Below are 22,141 nucleotides of genomic sequence, written 5' to 3' on the forward strand. Positions count from 1 at the left end.
AAAAAAAAAATCCCAGTAATTATACATTATTAAAGGCGAATAAAAATACTACACATTTCTTTAAAAATGACACTTCTAAAGAAATGATAATGAGTTATTTATTCTATTACTGTATAAAAGACTGTCTGGTTAGGTAAGAGCTCTTCAACTATGCTTTATATTTCATGAGGCCTGGGACTTTGTCCCCAGTATATTTCACTTAATGTAATTAGTTCCATTTATTCAGTATATACTTAGTAAGAACCTACTAGTGCTAGAAATTCTCTAGGTGCATGATTTTCCTAATACCTTTCAGAAAAGAATACATATACATATGAGAGAGAGAGAGAGAGCTCGCGCACGTGAAGCAAGAGAGAGCATGCTCAAGAGAGAGAGTGCGCGCACACACACACACGCATACAAGGATCACAGTATCCCCTTCAAAGGCACACCTCTAATGACCTAACTCTTCCATCAAGCCCCACACCCTAAAGGTCCCACCAGCTCCCAATAACAGCACAGGCTAGTGACTGAGACTTAAATACATGGACCTTTGGGGAACATTCAAGATTCAAATTATAGTAGTGATAAAGTTGCTTTTTTGGGTTGATGCCAGTTCAAGATATCCATATGGTTCTATTTCTAACTAGGCAAGTTTTTTTAAATCACATTTCTAAAATGTAAGCAAGAACCAACCATATAATTTGGCTATTTCCTATTATCAGGTTAAAATTGAGACCTGGTGATCCATTTAAATGTTTGTAAATACTTTATTGTACTGAAGTCTGGTATGTGTATCTAGCTTTTCTCCTTCACCTCCCTTTAAAGAACCTCAAAAAATCTAAATTTTCTAGTTTCTTCTCACCACTGAGGTTTGCCAATGTGAGTATCCAAATTATAACTGGAGCAGCTGCTCTTCTATCTTTCAGGAGCTTCCTGAATTATTATTTTTTAAAAAAAAGAATTTGGGAACTTTGGTACAGTGGAAAGGTGGAATAAAGGAGAAGGAAAGAACTAAATCCATTAGAGACAAGTTGTATAAGTAGTGGCAGAATTTATACAATGAAGATTTTTGGCAACACATTTATATATTTTTTCTGTTCCTATTAATTATGCTGAGTACTGCCCATTTTGGCTTTCAGAATCTCCCATGTTTACATGAGCACACATTTAGCTACTTATCTGCCTCATACCTATGCTCCTTATATACAATTATAAAGGACTACTGACACTATACAAAATGAGAGCATTAAAGTAGGCCAAGATAAGAATTGTATAAATTTTCCTTCCAGTACATTAAGCAATCAGTTGGACATATTTGTTTTGTTTTGTTTGTTTTGTAGTTGTAGATGGTCAATATGCCTTTATTTTATTTGTTTATTTTTATGTGGTGCTGAGGATCAAGCCCAGTGCCCCCACGCATGCTAGGCAAGCGCTCTGCCATAAAGCTACACCCCAGCCCCAGTTGGACATACTTTTAATCTAGTACAATCTTTCTAAATGGCTTTGCATCTGCAATATTACATAAATATTTGCTAAAGTATGTAATTTGTCTGAAAGTTTTGTTAAATGTTAAAAGAAAATTGGAAGACATTTTCATATAAACATGATATTTCTAATTGAGGTTTATAAATATTTCATTGCCTGGCATTGAACCAAATAGGTTTTAAAATCAAAATGGCATCCTAACACCACCAAAAAAAACCCAAAATCATATTTGTACTTTTTTCCAACCATGAATAAAGGGATTTTTTTCATTAAAGGAAGGAAGTAAAATATTGTAATTACCTATAGTTTAGAAAGTCAAGACATAAACAACTTACTTGATTATGATAATGAAGTAAGTACCCTAAACCAAACTTTAGACCTATCCATCCCATCTAGTTTGTTCATTTGTGTCAAGTTTCTTGTGATTTAATTTATCCATAGTAAAATTAACTTTCTTCAGTACATTTTTATAGGTTTTCACAGATATATGTTGTCATGCAACCACTAGTACCATAATCAGTACATAGAACATTTCTGTCACCCCAGAGAGTTAATATCCTTGCTGGCAACCATTTGTCTGTTCTGTCTCTGTAGTTTTGCTTTTTCCATAATATCATTATGTAGGGTGGTTTTTTTTTATAGTTGGCTTTATTCATTTAATATAATTTATTTCACATTCATCCATGTTACTGCATGTATTAATTGTTAATTACTTTCTATTCCTGAGTAGTATTTTATTATATGGATATAACAAAGTTTTATTTTATCAATAAAACTACCATAAACATGTAGGTTTTTGTGTGAATATAAGTTTTCATTTGTCTTTGATAAATATTTATGAGTGGGATGCTGGAATATATGGATATGACATTTAACTTTATAAGAAACTGTCAAATTTTTTTTTCAAGTATCTTTATTATTTTGCATTCTCACAGCAATATATGAGGATTCCAGTTTGCTCTACATCTTCACCAGCACTTAGTATTATCAGTTTTTGTTGTTGTTTGTTTTTGTTTTAATCATTCTAATAGGTGTGTGGTAGTATTTCATGGTGCTTTAAATTTGCATTTCAGCAGGCAAAGGAGAATATAGGTCTTTTAGCTCATCATTGTATGCTTCCTTGGTGCTTGTGACAGAATTACTTGTTCTAGAATAGAGAATCTCCATCTGGAGTCTTGAGTGAGAGTATGACTCTCAGCACCAGGCAATCCTCCTCTGCCCCACCTCATGAAATGTGGCAATGTCTGGAGACATTTTTGATTGTTGCAGCTGGAGGGGATGTGCTACTGTTAGCTAGTGGGTATAGGCCAGAGGTGCTTCTTAACATTTACAATGCACAAAACACTCCAACCCCACTCCAAACTTAGAATTATCAAGGCCAAACGTCAGTAGTGCAGAGGTTAAGAAACAAATGCTTATTTAGGACAGTCAACACACTAGATATACTAAATACAAATTTATTTGCATTTAAGGATAAGACATTAATTCAGCTGGGTGATCATTGAAAGGCCTATGAGGTAGCAAATTTGTTTGATGTTTCATTACATTGTATACACTGCCAGGCCACTGGAAAGAGTCCAGTTACATTTTGACAGTGTTTTAATGATTTACTCCAGTGTTAGTATTATCTTCAACTGTTTGAAAGGATGTGTAAAATTTACTAATCCACATAGCTCTAGGTGTAATTGGTACATGCTAAGTCATTTAAAACATCTGAATTAATCTGGGAAATTTGGTAACCTCTAATAAGCTCACACTAATTTGTCATTCACTGCTAAGACCAATGTGAAGAAAGATTTTTTTTCTCCATGTGACTGTTGCCTACTTTGAAATTTCTGGGGGGCTAGGGGGTTTTGCTTTATTTGGCTTTGTTTGGCTTTTATTTGGAGCATATTCTCAGCCCTACACATTCACAGCTAGTCTGCTAAAGGGAAAGAAAAAAGAGAAAAATCTGTTTCTAGACCAGATGATGAATATCATTTTTTCAAGAAAAAATGAAAAATCATTGAATTTCCCATCACTGTACTTTACTCTTTTTTTAATTTTTATTTTTAATTGTAGATGGATATAATACCTTTATTTTATTTATTTATTTTTATGTGGTGCTGAGGATTTGAACCCAGTGTCTCACACATGCTAGGTGTGTGAGTGCTGAGGTATAAATAATTCCAGTCCCTGTACTGTACTCTTAATCTGGATTACAGAGACCATTCTTGAAAATCATTATCCAAAATTCTGTCTTAATGATAGTTCATTTTCACCTATAATCTCAGTGATTTACAACCCTGAGGTAGGGGGATTAGAAGTTCAAATCCAGGCTTAGCAATTTAGCAAGATCCTGTCTCAACAAAAAGAAAAGGAAAAGAAAAGAAAAGAAAGGAAAGGAAAAAAGAGAAGAAAAGAAAAGAAAAGAAAGAAAAAGGTTTGGGAATGTGACTCAATAGTGCAACTTCCCTGGATTCAATCCTCAGAAACCACCACATACACACACACACAAAAGATAATGTATTATGCCAGGCTTTCTTGGGTACCTCATTTTGGTGGCCTTGGACAAAATTGTTGCTGGGATTATTATAAGTGTTTTGTTCTCTAAATTTTTGGTTATTACTTTGTATTTGCATTTCTTTGGCATCAAAGATTTTAAAAATTGGCTACTACTTTGTACTGTTGAAAAAGAAGGGATTTCCTTTCTTCAACAAGGAAGTTCAACAAAATTGGGCTAGTTTTTAATGAGCTTACTAACTTTCAAGGGACCAGTTCAGATTCATTTGGAGTTACAAATAAGAGGAGATATTCCTAAGAACATGTAGAGTTTGATGAACAATAACCTGATTTCCCTCTCATTATTGACGTCTTCTCAAGAAGTCTTTGGGGAGAACTGGGGTTTGTAGCTCAGTGGTAGAGCACTTGCCTCGCATGTGTGAGGCACAGGATTTGATCCTCAGCACCACATAAAAAAATAAACACATAAAATAAAAGTATTGTGCCCATCTACAACTAAAAATATTTAAAAAGAAAAGAAAAAGAAAAAGAAGAAGTATGGGGGGGGGGACCTAGTTAGTTTTAAGTTGGCAAATGCAATCCTTTACATTTTTCATGCAGACCATTAGAGGGCAGCAGTGCCCAGACACAGCCAGAAAACCAACATGAGATTTGAGGGCATGCGAGTCTTTTTTGAATCTTCTAAAAACAATTGGAATTACTATAATTTAGCAGATTTAACCTGTGGTCTGTATTTTAGTGTAGAATTTTTATACAACTATAAATTGCCTCAACTTTGAACTTTAACATATTTTTAAATGGCTTGTTATTCTGATTGTGTATGAATTTGTTTTGTAGTATTTCTGATTGCATATGGAAAGGCTGTTAATAACATAGTACCATCAAAGGTGATATATATTTAAACTCTTACTGGGTACTACTACTAATATTACTGTTGTCGTTCTTATATTAAAATATAAGTAGCTGGTGATGTGATGAGACTCTTGGTAGGAAGGAATGCTTTTAATTTCAGAAGTATGATGCCATGCCAAAGAATATGCAATGAGTAAGTATTTTTCATATAAATGCAATCTAGATTTTTGGAAAACAGCTTTTAGTTTTATTCTGGGAAGGGGAAAGAGAGACACTGTATCTGTGTTGGAAGAGCTTTCCTGTAACAGCTTGCAACAATCCTCACAAGAACCTTATGAAGTAGCTACCACACTATTATCTTCAGTACATGTGAGTAAGCTAAAACACAATGGGGTAAGTGAATTGACACTGTACCAGCTCATAATAATAGAAAGCAGCCAAGCTGGGATTTGAACCAAGGCATTCTGAAATCAGAGACATGAACTAGAAGTGGACTACCTTTCTCCCTGAATTGTAATGCCATCTGTTTCTATCACATTTTCACGTCTAATCTTATTTCTGAGCTCTTTGGTTATTCTGTTTGATCATTTAGCCCTTCACTAATGTTAATTGTCGTACTTTGTTAATTCTTTTTTATATAAGTTTTATATAAATTTTGATATATGGAAAGCTTGACTCTCCTCTTACTTTTATTCAGAATTTCCTTGACTAATTTTGCATCTTTGTTCTTCCCTATTAGTTCAGGACTAACTTGTCATATTACATGGCAAACTCTTTAGGAATTTTGCTTACAAGTGTTATATGCAATCTTAACTTTCTGAATCACAATAAGTCATTTTTGAAACAAGACATAAGGTAGACAGATAAAATATAAGTATAAAAGATATTGGCATAATTAAGGAGATTTCTACTTTTATCTTTTCATGTTTTAAAACTTATAGTGAATATTATTTTTATGGTAACATTTGAATTTTGATTATTTTTATTAAAAAAATAGGTATAAATAGATAGAAGTAGTAGAGAATATACTTTAAATGATTCATGCCTCAAGGTCAACATGAATTACCTTTCCAGCCTAGAGAAAAATCTGCCCAATATGTTTTAGGAAATTATTAATTACAGTTTTTGATAACATATGGGTAGTAATTGTGTCTAATGAACAGAGAACAAATGTACCATTTTTTGGATAGAACAATTTCAGTTACAAACCAGTAGTGTTTGAAGATTTTTCAACATATGCTTTAGAAAGAATAACCACTAGAGTAAGAATTTACTTATTTATTTTTCCCTGTCTTTGCAAATGATGTAGAGTGTTAGTAAAAAGCATTCATGAGGGCTACTTTGGTATGAACAAATTTTGTATCTGATTTTATCTTATCAGGAATATTGTAAGATAACCTAAGTACATATCTTAGGCAAAGTTATTTGTCCAGCATCATATAATGAGTGAAGCAAAAGCTATAATCTAGACCTTTTACACTTAAGGCAATCTTATTTTCATTATATTGCTGATATTTGCTTACTGTATCATCTGCCCTAGTCCAGCCTTTCCTTTTTCTGGGTCTGGGCCACAAAGCCAAAAAGAATTGTGGTGAGCAGTTCTAATAAAGGATGACAGTTGGCCATTTTTAACTGTCAGGAGGATGTATAGGTAATATTGAGTTTAATCTACAACATGATTTCAAATTCAGTAGGAATAGGCACTTTCTGGTTTTAAAAAATAACTAATGCTTAGCTAATTGGCTTAAGAAGGGTTGTAAAGCAATCTTCTCTAGAGAATTTTATAGAAAGGCTGAATTCCATTCTGTCTATATTATTTGAAATATAATTCCACTTAACTAGGTGCCAAATAAAAGTTCATGCCAGTCTTAAATCTTTTAAAATATTAGCTGATAGGGTTTGGGGATATAGCTCAATGGATGCATGCCTGAGGCCCAGCACCAAAAACAATAACAATAATAAAAATTCATTAGCTGACACATTTAATTAAATTGTTGCAATTTTGATGTGTGTTTCATCTTTTGTACCACTCATCAGAATTCAGTAGGAAATCATTTAGAATACCTCCTACATGCAGACAGTTTCTTGATGTAACCAATATACAGCAGAAGACAAAAGAATATATATTGTTTTAATTGAAGAAACACCTGACCTCATGGAGCTGCATTTTAGTGAGAGAAGAATAAATAAGTTAAATAAAATTTATAGTGATAAGCACTAAAGAGAAAAATATAATAAGGAATAAGCAATGTGTTTGGGGGAGAGTATAATTTTTTAAAGGATGGCAAGAAAAGATGGCATTTGAGCAAAGAAATGCACTCCAGACAGAGGGAACAACTAAGTGTAAACGCCTCGAGGCAGGAACAAGAAGGTCTGTGCATTTGGAGCGGAATGAATGAAGGCAAAAAATTGTGTAGAAAGGCCAGATCCTATAGGATCCTGTAAATAAGAACTTTTGAGTTTTACTCTGATTGAGATGTAGAACCATTTGAATGAAAAGAGGAGTTATGTGACAAATTGACATACTTTTTAACTGGATCACTCTGTCTACAGAGTTGAGGGAGGGAATAAGGGTGAAAGCAATGAGACCAGGTAGGAGACGATTGTATTGTTATAGTAGGAGAGGTATTGAAATGAAACAAGGTGTCAATGAAAGATGGAAAGATTATAAACATATTTGGAAAGTAAAGTCCGCAAGTTTGCAGCGGAATGGATAACTGGATATTAGAGAAAGGCATTAAAGATGACACAAAGCTATTCACATGAGTGATTAGAAAAATATAAACGTAACACTTACTGAACTGGAGAATACTAAAGAATGCAGATTTAGAGATAGATAAAGATTAAGAGCGCCATCTTAGACATACAGTGAAGACTTTATTTTAAATCCAAGGGCTAATACTTCATTTGAATAATTCATTAGATCGGTATATAGTTCAGGAGAGAGCTTGATTGGAAGTAAGAATTTGTAACTCATAGTGTGTTTTATGATTAACAGATAGGAGATTGCAAGTGATCACCAAATAGCAAAGTTTTAATAGAAAAGAGAGTCAGGGTCTGAACCCTGAGGTATTCACATTGTTAATAGATTAAGGACATAGACAAAGAAGTAGCAAAAAGACCCAGAAATCAAGTAAAGAAAATGTTTGTGGAAGACGAAGACAAGTGACCAGGTGTCTCAGATGCTGCCAATAGATCATGGAAGAAGTTTGGTTCTGATACTCTGTGTTTTGGCATATATATATGAATGTATATAGTATAATCACTGCTCTGTCTGATTTCAGTATGTGTCCCTCTGTGCTCCTCTGCCCTTTCTGACTATCTGCCATTGTTATTTTAACTTTTAAATAATTTACTATTTGGATGTTGCAGGAGAATCCAAATCCTCATATGGCATTTCAGAAAGTTCCACGCCCAACAGAAGGATCTCATTTGCGAGTTCATATTCTTCCTTTCCCCAAAATTAATGAAGCTCGGGTTCAGGAATTAATACAGGAAAATCTTGCTAAGAACCAGAATGCACCTCCTGCTACACGAATGGAGAAGAAATGTGTTGTGCCAGCAGGTCCACCTGTTGGTATGTATTTGTCTGTTTTAAAAGTAAATTTTTTATCAAGATACAAGACACAAAAAAAGAAAAGTATATTATTTGATGAATTTTCACAAAGTGAACAAAGTCACATAAGTAGAATCAGAACATTATCAACACTGAGAAACTCTCTTCTATTCACTGCTCTCACAAAAGATAATCACTAAACTATGCTACCACTGTAAAATCTTTTCTTTTTATGAAATAGCTTTCTTTGAGAAACAATCCACATATCATAAATTCTCCCATTTAAACTCTCCAATTCAGTGGGTTTTTTTAGTATATTCACAGAATTGTTCAACCATTACCATTAGTTTGAGAACATTTTTATAAACTAAATAGAATATCTTGTACCTACTAGTAATTTCCCATTTACTCACCAAATCAACTCCTTTCTAGATTTAGGCAATAATCTGCCTTCTGTCTTCATATATTTGCCTCTTCTGGCCATTTTTATAAATAGAATTTTATAAATTTTTATAAATAGAATATGCTATTTGATCTTTTGTGACTAACTTCCTTCATAATATTAGCATAATATTTTCAAGGTTTATCTTTGTTTTAGCTTGTATAAGTTCATCATTGATTTTTCATAACTGTATAATATTCTATGGTAGTCTTTAGATATGTGGGAGGTGAACAGATTGTGCCTTTAGATTCTAAAAAATAGCCATATATACAAATCTTTCTTTTTGGCTTCATTTATTTGACTTTTTGTCTTTATTAATACTTCATTTGCACAAAAATATGGTATAGTTCTTTGTGAAAATATCCTTTTTTTTTTTTTTTTGTACCAAGTATTGGACCCAGGGTCTCTTAACCACATCCCCAGCCCTTCTTTGTGTTTTATTTAGAGACAAGGTCTCACTGAGTTGCTTAGGGCCTCACTAAGTTGCTGAGGCTGGCTTTGAACTCAAGGTCCTCCTTAGCCTCTCAAGCTGCTGGGATTACAAGTATGTGCCATCACACCTGGAAAAATATCCTTTTTATTTTATTACAGTATTTTTTTACAAATACTGCTTTCATTTATATCTTTCTAATATTCTTTTAATAAACTAAATATATTTGGATAACTTTAAAGATTAGAATTTTTCAAATCTGTGTTGAAAGAAAATTTGCAGAAATTAGAAATGACTTTCTGCCAGACATGGAGTATATGCCTGTAATCCCAGCTACTCGGGAGGCTGAGGCAAGGGATTGCAGGTTCAAGACCAGCCAGGCAACTTAATAAGACCTGGTCTCGAAATAAAATAATAAAAAGGGCTGGCAGCATAGCTCAGTGGTAGAACATGTGCCTAACATGTGGGAATCCTGAGTTCAATCCCCAGTACAGGGGGGAAAAATGACTTTCCTGAGCCAGAATAGCCATACATTGGCCATAATCATTTCTTTACTTTTTTTTTTTAACACTACTTCTTCCCTTCAAGTCCCATATGCACAAATTTGTAGTATGTAATTTTTTTGGTATATATTTTTTCCTTGGTAATATTTTAAGACTGCTTTTTCTGTTTGTAGTCCTCTTGTACATTACCTATTTTTGTTGTTGTCCCGTATCCCAAACATTCCATATCAGAACAGTTAGTTTACAATTGAAATTTTAAATAGTTGTTTACCTTTACGGTATAATTTCCTTAAGAGTAAAGTATAACGTGAAAAAATCTATCCTGTAGAAATAATGAATTGGAATACCTTCAGTTCCATATAACAAGAGAAAAAAAAATTCTGAATGTTGTTTATAAGTCTTTTTTTTTTTCCCATACCAGGGATTGAACCCAGAGGTACTTAAGCCACATCCCCAGCTTCTTTTCAGCTTTTTTAAATTTTGAAATAGGATCTCATGAAGTTGCTAAGGCTATCCTTGAACTTGAAACTTTCTGCCTCAGCCTCCTGAATCTTTGGGATTCAGGATGCACCACAGGCATGCACCATCATGCTCAGCATGTTAACAGTCTAGAAGTAATATTCCCTTGCTTTTGTAATTGCCAAAGAAGTTTAATTCAGTTGTATTTTCTTTATATTTCTTTACTAGTTTCAATAATGGATAAGGTGACAACAGTTTTCAACAGTGCACAGAGACTGGAAGTTGTTAGAAACTGTATCTCATTCATATTTGAAAATAAAACTTTGGAGACTGAGAAGGTAATAAAATGCCATTTTCCCAAGTAAACATTTATCATCTCCTGTTTAGATTTACATGTTAAAGTAACTGATCTTTCCTCTGATTCTATCCCTTTTCCTACTAAAATGTCCTTTCATTATTATAATCCCTTTAAATGAGTAGTGATTAAGATTTTAAACTGGTAGTCTAATGCTAATTATATGGCTATAAGAAAAATATTGATGATAATTTTTCCCTGATATTTTAAAACATTGTCCTGAAAACATTATTCTATATTTTAAATATAATTTTATTTATTGTAGAATGTAGCTAGATTTTATAATGGATTAAAGAAGCCTGTACTAAACTTTAAATGACTGCTCAGCCCTTTTATGTTTGAGGATTTTGTTTCCATTTTGTCTTATGGTTGAAATGTTGCAGGTTTCACTTCTTTACTTTCAGCTTTCACCTACTGTTTCTTATACCTGCCTATAACATTATTATGCCCTCTTATACTTGGACTTTTTCCCTTTCCTTTTTATTTGCTCCTTTGTTCTGTTCTTTAGGTTTCCCATATCAAATAAGCTTGTGATGACTTTGCCTTACATGGAAAACTGGAAGAGGCATTCTTGAGTTTCTTGTGAAGAAGTCAAAGAGTTTTAATACATAAACCTAGAGATATCTGTTGAAGTTTTCCTGAGTTTTTTTTTAACTTATTTTCATATTGAAATGAGGAGAAGAGATTGTAAAACTATCTAGTCATCCACTAATATTGAGTAGTAATGAAATAGCTGACCAATTTAAAAGTATGAAATTGTTTGTGGGGTTTTTGTATGTTTGGTTGGTTGGTTTTGGTACCAGGGATTGAACTCAGGGGCACTCGACAACTGAGTCACACCCCCAGCCCTATTTTTTGTCATTTATTTAGAGATAGGGTCTCACTGAGTTGCTTAGTGCCTCAAAGTTGCTGAGGCTGGCTTTGAACTTGCAATTCTCCTGTCTCAGCCTCCCAAGCCCCTGGGATTACAGGGGTACACCACTGCATCCCGCTTGTGGATTTTTTTTAAATCTGTCATCATAATTTTTCCTTCTATTCTTACTATGGATACTTGGCCAGTTATAGAAAGTGTCTGTCTGTATGTAGCTTTGTGTTGTGTTCTGAAGCAATTGTCAGTTTGGTCACTAACATCTTGTTAAGTCTCAGGGAAAAAGTTAATGTTTTTTCAATTTACCACATAAACTCATTCTGCTTATTTTTCATGCTGGCTTACAAATAAATAGAACTATAAACCTATCTATTTATTAATCATCTTTCTAGTAAATCACTTCTTTCCTAGGAATTTCATTTTACTAATAACTTTGTTAAATAGTTGATAGGATGTATTTGAATTTTCAGTGTTAGTGTTTGAAAGATTTTGGTTTTTTAATTTTGTTTTTTCCCTGTGGTACCTTTTGGTCACTTGTGTCCTTCTTGTCCTTAGACCCTTCCTGCTGCGCTGAGAGCCCTTAAAGGAAAAGCAGCAAGACAGTGTCTCACTGATGAACTGGGCTTGCATGTACAGCAAAACCGGGCAATATTGGACCATCAACAGTTTGACTATATAATAAGGATGATGAATTGTACTTTACAGGTAATTTTTAGTCCTTCCAGATTATTCCTCTTATTTGAGGATACTTCCCACCACCCCACAGGAGATTAGTAATTACCAATGTATTAAATTCTTGAAACTGCTACAGCTAATAGGATGAAGACCCAATATCCATAACATTTCTTTCAGAAGCTTGTACTCATTTCTTGACATAAATATTAAGATTCTCTATTTATTTTTTGTTTATCTTGGAAAATATCATTTTATTAGTTTTGTAATATAAGCAAGCTCTGTGAAAATGGAATGTTATCTTTAAAGCACTGAGTTATATATTACTTAATATCTATAGTCACTTCAACCCTTTTCAGTCAGTTTTTAGGTAAGGCAGAGGGCAATTAATGATGGATAATCCAAATGATAAATGAGTTAGTTGTTAAGCACTTTGTAAGTGTAGAGCACACAAGAAAAAGTTTATAGTGAGCTTCAAAACATGTCTTATCTTACAGAGAGAAACTTTGAAGACCCAAATTAGGAGAAGCAAATACTCCGGTTTCCTTATTAGGTATTCTGTAACATTCGCATCCTGTTCTCTATTGCTGATGCAAAAATCCTTTTTCAAAGAGAAAATTTAATGAAATATGGAGAGTTCAAAAGTATCTGTGGGACCCAGATAAAATAAACAAAATAATGTATGTTAAACATTATACACATATCAGAAAGCAAGAATTATAGGGTTATAGAAAGCAAGAATTATAGGGTTATAGGGTTATTTTGTCCTGGAAACTGAACTCAGGGGCACTCTACTACCAAGCTACATCTCCAGCCCTTTTTATTTTTTGAGACTGCATCCCATCAAGGTGCAGAGGATCTCACCAAGTTAGTGAGGCTGGCCTAGAATCTTGTGAACCTTCACCTCAGCCTTTAGAATTGTTGGGATTACAGGTATTGCTCACCTAAAAACAGCAAGATAAGTTTTTACAAATTCACTGTTTGACAAAAATTTTTAAATTTGTTGTTATTAATTATTGGCAAAGTTTTGAAACAAATAGAACATATAAACTATATTAGTGAATGTATAAGTTGATGTAACCACTTTAGAAAATTTTATGAGCTATAAGAAAATAAATAAGATCATTTGTCATTTTCTAATAAAACTGCCTATGTGGCATAATCTGTGACCCAGAGACTCCTTCCCTAGAGGAGCTCTTGCCTACATACACCAAGAAGCATGCACAAAAGTGTTCATAGCAGCATTGTTTTAAATAGCAGAAAACTTGAAACAACTCATAATGCCAATCAGCATAAGAATGAATAAGTAAATTATGATATCTTCTTATAATAAGAGATTATTTAGCAGACAATAAATGAATTGTAATTACAAGTAATAATGTTGACAAACCTTTTTTTTTTATTGGTTGTTCAAAACATTACAAAGCTCATGACATATCATCTTTCATACATTTGACTCAAGTGGGTTATGAACTCCTATTTTTACCCCAAATACAAATTGCAGAATCACATCGGTTACACATTCACATTTTTACATAATGGCATATTAGTGACTGTTGTATTCTGCTACCTTTCCTATCCCCTACTATCCTCCCTCCCCTCCCCTCCCATCTTCCCTCTCTACCTCATCTGCTGTTGTTCAATTCTCTCCCTTGTTTCCCCCCTCTTCCCTTCACAACCTCTTATATGTAATTTTGTGTAACATTGAGGGTCTCCTACCATTTCCATATGCTTTCCCTTCTCTCTCTCTTTCTCTCCCCCAACTCGTCTCTGTTTAATGTTAATCTTTTCCTCATGCTCTTCCTCCCTGTTCTGTTCTTAGTTGCTCTCTTTATATCAAAGAAGACATTTGGCATTTGTTTTTTAAGGATTGGCTAGCTTCACTTAGCATAATCTGCTCTAATGCCATCCATTTCCCTGCAAATTCCATGGTTTTGTCATTTTTTTAGTGCTGCGTAATACTCCATTGTGTATAAATGCCACATTTTTTTTTTATCCATTCATCTATTGAAGGGCATCTAGGTTGGTTCCACAGTCCAGCTATTGTGAATTGTGCTGCTATGATCATTAATGTGGCAGTATCCCTATAGTATGCTCTTTTAAGATCCTCAGGGAATAGTCCGAGAAGGGCGATAGCTGGGTCAAATGGTGGATCCATTCCCAGCTTTCCCAGGAATCTCCATACTGCTTTCCAAATTGGCCTCACCAATTTGCAGTCCCACCAGCAATGTACAAGTGTACCCTTTTCCCCACATCCTTGCCAGCACTTATTGTTGTTTGACTTCATAATGGCTGCCAATCTTACTGGAGTAAGATGGTATCTTAGTGTGATTTTGATTTGCATTTCTCTGACTGCTAGAAATGGTGAGCATTTTTTCATGTACTTGTTGATTGATTGTATGTCCTCCTCTGAGAAGTGTCTGTTCAGGTCCTTGACCCATTTGTTGATTGGGTTATTTGTTATCTTATTGTTTAATTTTTTGACTTCTTTGTATATTCTGCATATTAGGGCTCTATCTGAAGTGTGAGGGGTAAAAATTTGTTCCCAGGTTGTAGGCTTTCTATTTACCTCTCTTATTGTTTCTCTTGCTGAGAAAAAACTTTTTAGTTTAAGTAAATCCCATTTGTTTATTCTTGTTATTAACTCTTGGGCTATGGGTGTCCTTTTAAGGAATTTGGAGCCCAACCCCACGATATGTAGATCGGAGCCAACTTTTTCTTCTATCAGACGCAGAGTCTCTGATTTGATATCAAGCTCTTTGATCCATTTTGAGTTAACTTTTGTGCACGGCAAGAGAAAGGGGTTCAGCTTCATTTTGTTGCATATGGATTTCCAGATTTCCCAGTACCATTTGTTAAAGATGCTATCCTTCCTCAATTGCATGCTTTTAGCCCCTTTATCAAATATAAGAAAGTTGTAATTTTTGTGGATTGGTCTCTGTGTCCTCTATTCTGTACCATTGGTCCACCTGCCTATTTTGGTACCAGTACCATGCTGTTTTTGTTACTATTGCTCTGTAGTACAGTTTGAAATCTGGTATCGCTATACCTCCAGATTCACGTTTCCTGCTTAGAATTGCTTTTGCTATTCTGGGTCTTTTATTTTTCCATATGAATTTCATGATTGCTATATCTATGACAAACCTTAAAGAAGATAATTTTATGCAGAAATAAAAATAGCTCAATTACAACATGGTTCCGCTTTATAAAATTGAAAAATACATATTATTTAGAGAGATTTAATTTAGTGATACTTATGTGGTAAAAATATAAAGAAAATCATAATAATAAGGAACAAAATATTTAAGAAAATTACCTTTGGGACATAGAGAGGAAGGGTGGTGAACATGGGTCTCTCTAACAGTGGTGGTAATATTTTATTTCTGATATTAGGTATATAGGTGCTCATTGTATCACTATTCTTTATAACTTTATAACATATATATTTTATGTCTTAGGGTACTCCTCTTAGTTTTTTTTGTATGACATATTTATCTTCCCAAACTCATTCCAAAGGATATCTTTCTTATAAATTCTTACTTAAATAATTGTAATGATCTAGTCCACAATGAAAAATGTAATCTTGTAAGAAGCACTGTGTAGTTTGTGTAAGTGATTTGACAAAATAAGAGATGAATCCCCTTTACTGGAAATACATTCTTCCTTAAGAGTATAAGATACTTGATATTAGAGTTTATAACAGCAAAAAATCCAAACAACCTAAGTATTTACCATTTGGATATTGATTTATTTAATTAACATACAACTCTTCTTTAGAATACTGTTTGATTACTAAATAGAAACAACTTTATATATGTACTGATGTGGCAAAACTTGTTATATATATGCAGGAAGGTATAAAGGAAGTTAAAATAGATATAATATGATTCTGTTTTTAATCTACACTTACATATACATATGAATGTAGATGATAGTAAAAATCTAGACAAATATTTACACTAAATTCTTAATAGTGGTTATTTCTGAGATATGGATTATAAAAAATTTGATTTCCAATGTAAACACTTCTCTGTCTGAAACACACATAACTATATTATGTAAAATTAATTACCAGCATATATTAATTTATTATTGTTAATATACTAGTTAGCATATACTAATTAATTACTGTTATTATAGAGAATAAGAAATAGGGTTAACAGATCAAGGTCTCCAGATACCCTAAAATTAGGCAGTTCCATGATGGCCTAATTATTGTATTAAAACTATAAAAACTATTTTAGGAGCTTTTATCCATTAGTGCTTTCATTACTGTTTATTAATAAAAGAACAAAGTTTTAAGATCTTCTCAAAATTTAGCATATAGAGTTTAGTAGGTCGCTTGTATAATAGTAGATTCTCTTAGGCTACAGATATTTTTCTTTCTTGTTTGAATAATCAGATTTCTGGAAAAGAAAAGGTATGTGAACATTTTTTGCTGCTTTCAAATACACTTGGATTGATGGATATTTAATATTCTATAATTTAGTATTTCATATATACATAAAAAATCCTGTGCTTCATCAAGCACATGCTATTTAAGTCTTTCCAGTTATGAATGGACTTGCATGTGATATTCTTTTTTTAATGAGTTTTTTATCACCAACTTGGGATTTATTAGTATTCATATTCCTGTTGCAAGAACACACTTATGGGGATTTAACATGACATTCTGAACATTTTTTTGCAAAAGCATAAAGGTTCAAGGCAGAGAGGCAAAAACATCTGTGTTCATGTTTTTAGAAAGAAATATTAAATGAGCTAATTTTTAAGTATTGATTCAAAAACCTCAGTAAATTTTTACTTTAATGACCTAGAAGTTATTCTGTCTTTCCCGTCCTCAAGAGAGAATTAAAATGGAAAATGAGTCCTGCCAAAGGCTATTTTGTTTATCAGGTTTATTCACTGCCAAGAAAATTTTTTACAGCATTGTTTTATAGAGGTTATAGATTAATTCAACTACACATCATGTCATTTCAAAGAACTGATCATATTTTATTATTTTTTAATTACCAAAAATCTCACCCCTAAATTCATGATCTTAACTCTCCATTTTACCAGATACACAAAGTCTTTTATTGTACCAACCTCTTAGCTAATGTCTTTTAAAAATAAATTATAATTTGAAAATCTAGTGAAGACCTCCATTTTAAGCATCATGATAAACTGCATGCTCTGAGGAATCCTCTTATTAATGTAGAAATAGATTTTAGAAAATTGCCAACACACACATCATGATTTTGATATATTGTTTCCAAGAAGAAAAGAAAGTCAGTCTCTAAATATACCCTCCCTAGAGGAAAGACAATTAGGAAAAATCAAGTCATGTGCAATGAGTTATTGGTAAAACCAGATTTATGAACAAAATTAAGCCTTGAAAAGCTGATTGAACTGGAAAGTTTTACATTTCAAGCTAGAGCACTGAAAAAGAATAAAGTAGTCCCTATTCAGTAGCATGCCCTCCACCTTTGCCCCCAGAAGAAGCAATTGTGAATCATTTTTGGAATAATGCATCCCTAGTTTAGGTAGTCAGGATGCCCATAGATTAAATTCAATAAAGTATTGATTTGCAATTTTAAAATGACCAAATGCCAAGGAAATGAGTTAAGAAGGAATTTGTGTCAAAAGAAACAGACAACAGCAAATTTAGACTTCCAAAGACTATATTTATAGGAATTATCCAATTTGAATAAATAGTAATTGGAGTTATTAAATAAATAAGCCAGGCACAATGGCACAAACCTGTAATCCCAGCAACCCAAAAGACTGAGATAGGAAGATCACAAGTTCAAGGCCATTCTGAACAATTGGGCCAGACTCTGTCTCAAATTTTTTTTTTTTTTAAAGAGAGGGGGGGGGACAGAGAGAGAGAGAGAGAGAGAGAGAGAAATTTTTTTTAACATTTATTTATTTTTTCTTAGTTCTCGGTGGACACAACATCTTCGTTTGTATGTGGTGCTGAGGATCGAACCCTGGCCGCACGCACACTAGGCGAGCGCACTATCGCTTGAGCCACATCTCCAGCCCCTCAAATTTTTTCTAAATAAATAAAAAGAGATAAGGATGTAATCAGTGGTAGAAGACTTGCCTAGTATGCATGAGGCCCTAGGTTCAATCCTCAGTAGTGGAGGGGGTGTGGTTTGAACACAAAGTGAGCAAATAACAGGAGATTAACAATAATGGTCACGTAAAGTTAAATTATATAATCACTAAAAGCAAAAACTGAAAGAATGTGGAAGACTTAGTATTGTTCTCTGTAAATTGAACTATAGATTAAATTAGTTTAAATCAAAATTGCAAGTGAATTTTTTTAAAAAATTGACAAAAGTGATTCTTGAATTTATATGGGAATACATAGGACTGAGAATGCCCAAAGCACTTTTGAAAAAGAACAAAGTTGGAGGATCTGATTTTAAAAATCTATCAACCCACAATAATCAGAACATTGTTGTATTGACCTAAGTAAATAACAAATAGGTGAGTGGTAAAGAATACTAAGAAACAGCCCCACATTTATGGCATTATTGACAAAGTCATCAAAATAATTCAATAGGGAAAGGAAGGGTTTTTTTGAGTTTTTTTTTCCCCTTATAAATAGCATTGAAATAGCTAGCCAAGCAAACATTAACTCTATCAGCAAATAAGAATAACTTGAAATAGAGCATAGACATAAAATGTAAAAGCACACTTTTACTAATTTAATTGTTTGGTGGGGTGGGAATGGAACCCAGGGTCTTATTGCATATTAAGCAGATTCTCTAAGCTATAACTCTAAATTCCCATAAAACTTAGAGGAAAATATAGAATAGTTTCATGATTTAGAAATGAACAATTTCCTATATCATAGAAAGCAATAGAAAAAAATTAAACATTGTAACTAGATTTTATCATAATTAAAACTTAAACTTATCAAAAGATACCATTGAGAAAAACAAACAATCTCAAAATAAAAAGGATCAAGGATATAGCTCAGGGGTAAAGCTCCCCTAGAGTTCAGTCCCCAGGACCAAAAAAGATATAATCCTAGTTCTCAAGGAGTTCAACAATCTAGAAGAAAAGTCTCACTTATACTAATATAATAGGATAAGTGCTGACAGAGATCTAAAGAAAATACTGTGAAATATGAAAGGTCTTATGGGGCTTCTGGATTGGAGTGGAAAGGAGATAGTTATAGAAGGCATTTGTCAGTCAAGAACTAGGACAGTGTGTTGCTGGTAGATGAAGTTGCTAGAAAACAGAAGTATGGAAAGGGCCTGTATTTTTGAAAACTAGAGAATATTTTCATGTCATTGAGTATGAAAATGCAATTGTAGAAGAGAGGAGAGAAATACTCGACAGAGTAATTTCTATTAAAGTGAACAGATTGCATACATGCATTTAATCTGCACACCTCCCAAACTCCACTAAAATAATAAGATTTGTCTTTAAATGCATAAATAATCCATAGAAAAGGAAGAAGAGGAGACAGAAGACAGCATTTTGGAAAGTAGAAAACTGAAGGATAAGTATTTTTACTTAGAAGACCCAAGAAAGCCTTTCCCATTTGGCAGTGGGAAAAACTTTAAAGCATCCCACTTTACAGAATCCCAAAGGGCTCTAGGATTAGATATCCAAATATCTCTGAAAGCAGGAGGATAAGGTTGGGCTAGAACATTAAAATCAAGGATTGGTCAAGTCTCTGAGATGTAGTGAATGAAGTCCCCTCCCAAATCTTTTCCTAATGTTGTATAAATAGCCAGTTGCCTTTCCTTTCCTTTCCTTTCCTTTGGCAGGAATTGGATATTTATTTGTTTATGTAATTATTTTCAAGAGAGAGAATATCACAGGGGTAGGGAATAACTGGGTCTGGTGAGAGAAATTCTATCTTGCTACAAACAAAGGGATTAAGTAAATGCCAGATACATATTAAGATTGCCAGCAGGCTTTCCCCCTTCAGTTCCCAGAATTCTGGCAGCCTTCCCTCAAGGCAAAGAATTAGAAGCTTGTTCACTGAGAAATGTGACCAGCCTAAGAGAAACTTTATTAAAGGCACTAACCTTAGGAGTTTCTTAATAACAGCAGCTCTGCCAGGTCATGCTATAATGACCCTCTCAGCTTTGTCCATGTACACGTTCTATTCTTTTGCCATTCATTGGTTTACTTCTCCTTGTGGTGGACAACCTAAATAAAAGGGACCTTTAAACATAGGTAGTGCCTTCTTCCCACCTTTGTTCCCCAACTCTACTCCCATTCTCCACATCCCCATGTTAAGAATCATCTAGTCACCATCTTAACTCTTCTGTCTTCTTTCTTCTTGTGTACCTATGTGACTCTGGACTGCTTTAGATAATCTAAGCCCTTTTTTGGCCCTGAAAGTGAGTCAACCACAATCACCATTATGCTCTAGAAAATGGCTCAAGAAATTAACTGATTTTCCCAAATCACACAGCTAGTAAATTGATGAGCTGAGTTCAAATCCAGGATTTTTTTTTTTTAATAAACCCTGTGCTTTTACCTGACTGATACTATGTTCTTCAAAAACTATGCCAGTAGGTGCTCTATAGTTAGATTTAAATTTAGATCAGGAATCTATACTCTGGGCACTTGTGAATCTGTATTTTTACTTCTTCAAATAACAATTGCTATTGAAAAACTCCAGGATTAATTGAATTAAAACAGAGATCTTGTTTGTATTGTTCATCTTATATACCCAACATCCAGCACAGCACTTCACATACAGAAAACATTCAGATATTTGAATCATGAATGATTACCATAACTTCATGGAAGTAGTAGTTATTGAAAGAAGAAGCTACTTTTCTATGGTACTTATCAAGGAACTAACTTTGGCTGTCAATGAATTTGAGTTTCAAATTTAGGAGAAAGTTTATTAAATAAGATATCTAACATCTGAAAGATTTACTGCCGCTCTTTTGTTACTATCACTCAACCAAGTGATTGATAAAACCTCATTTTATAAAACCTCATTTATAAATGTAGTGAAAACTTTTCAGTTCCCATATTAACTGTGGTTGATAGCTTTTGATGATGGCCATCACCACCTCTGCAAAACCCTCTTCCCTTATTTTTTTATTTTTTTCCCCTAATTTTTCCACTTCCTTCATTTTCAGAATTTTTTTGTATTTTCGTAATTTCTCCCATCCTTAAAATGGTGATCATTTGCATCTTTGGATTGATGTCTCAGTCTAAGAGTCACCCTGGGAAATTTTATTCATCTACATTACCATTTCTGACATATGCCTTCCAAATCTGTATCACAAAACCCAAATTTACCTCCTGAATTCCAGAACTGAATATCCCAATAGTTGCTGTTTATCTTTGCTTGAATGTCCCAAAGCTATTTTGATGTCAGCATGTTCCAACTTAAATACTAGCTGAGTCTCCAGTTACCTTCCCAAACTACTTCCTCCTTAATTCCCTAGTTCAACAAATGGCACTAATAAGCAAAAACACAGGAATAGTTTCTATCTCTTCATATTACCCTATCTGCCCAATCACTGAGTCCTAGAGATTCCAATTTTCTAAATGTATGTATGTAGATGCTCCATTGTTTAAGCCATAAATATTTATGATTGGTATGTCTTATTGATGTGTAAGTCCCTTAAGCCATATGAAATTCCTTCTTTGTCCCTTCTGTTTACTTTGGCTTGAAGTCCACTTTATCTAATATGAGGATAGAAACCCTTGTTTGTTTATGAGATCCATATGAATGATATTTTTCTCATCCTTTTACCTTCAGTCTGTGGATATCTTTGCCTATGAGGTGAGTCTCTTGGAGATAGCATATTGTTGGCTCTTGTTTTTTAATCAAATCTGCCAGCCCATGTCTTTTGATTTATGAGCTTAGGCCATTTATATTCAATGTTATTATTGAGAAATAATTTTTATTCCCTGTCATTTTGATTTATTTCTAATTTAAAATTAGTTTCTCCTTTGATTGACTATTCTTCTAGTATAGCTCTTCTCGTTGCTGATTTTCACTTTTATTTTTCATGATATATCTTATTGAGTATGTTTTGTAGTACAGGCTTTAGT

The 22,141-nt window shown here is 33.5% G+C and overlaps 1 protein-coding gene across 7 annotated transcripts in view; it reads left to right on the top strand.

Annotated features, from left to right (window-relative positions):
* The window catches only part of Sbf2 (SET binding factor 2), a 401,965-nt gene that overhangs the window by 226,969 nt on the left and 152,855 nt on the right, over positions 1-22,141 (top strand). For all 7 annotated transcript variants that reach the window (XM_078046492.1, XM_078046499.1, XM_078046494.1 and 4 more), the window contains 3 exons: positions 8,194-8,398; positions 10,440-10,549; positions 11,990-12,139. In XM_078046492.1, the coding sequence (XP_077902618.1) occupies positions 8,194-8,398; positions 10,440-10,549; positions 11,990-12,139 (465 nt within the window). The remainder of the gene's footprint in view (positions 1-8,193; positions 8,399-10,439; positions 10,550-11,989; positions 12,140-22,141) is intronic.

This window comes from Ictidomys tridecemlineatus, chromosome 4 (assembly GCF_052094955.1).
Source record: "Ictidomys tridecemlineatus isolate mIctTri1 chromosome 4, mIctTri1.hap1, whole genome shotgun sequence".
Classification (NCBI taxonomy): Eukaryota; Metazoa; Chordata; class Mammalia; order Rodentia; family Sciuridae; genus Ictidomys; species Ictidomys tridecemlineatus.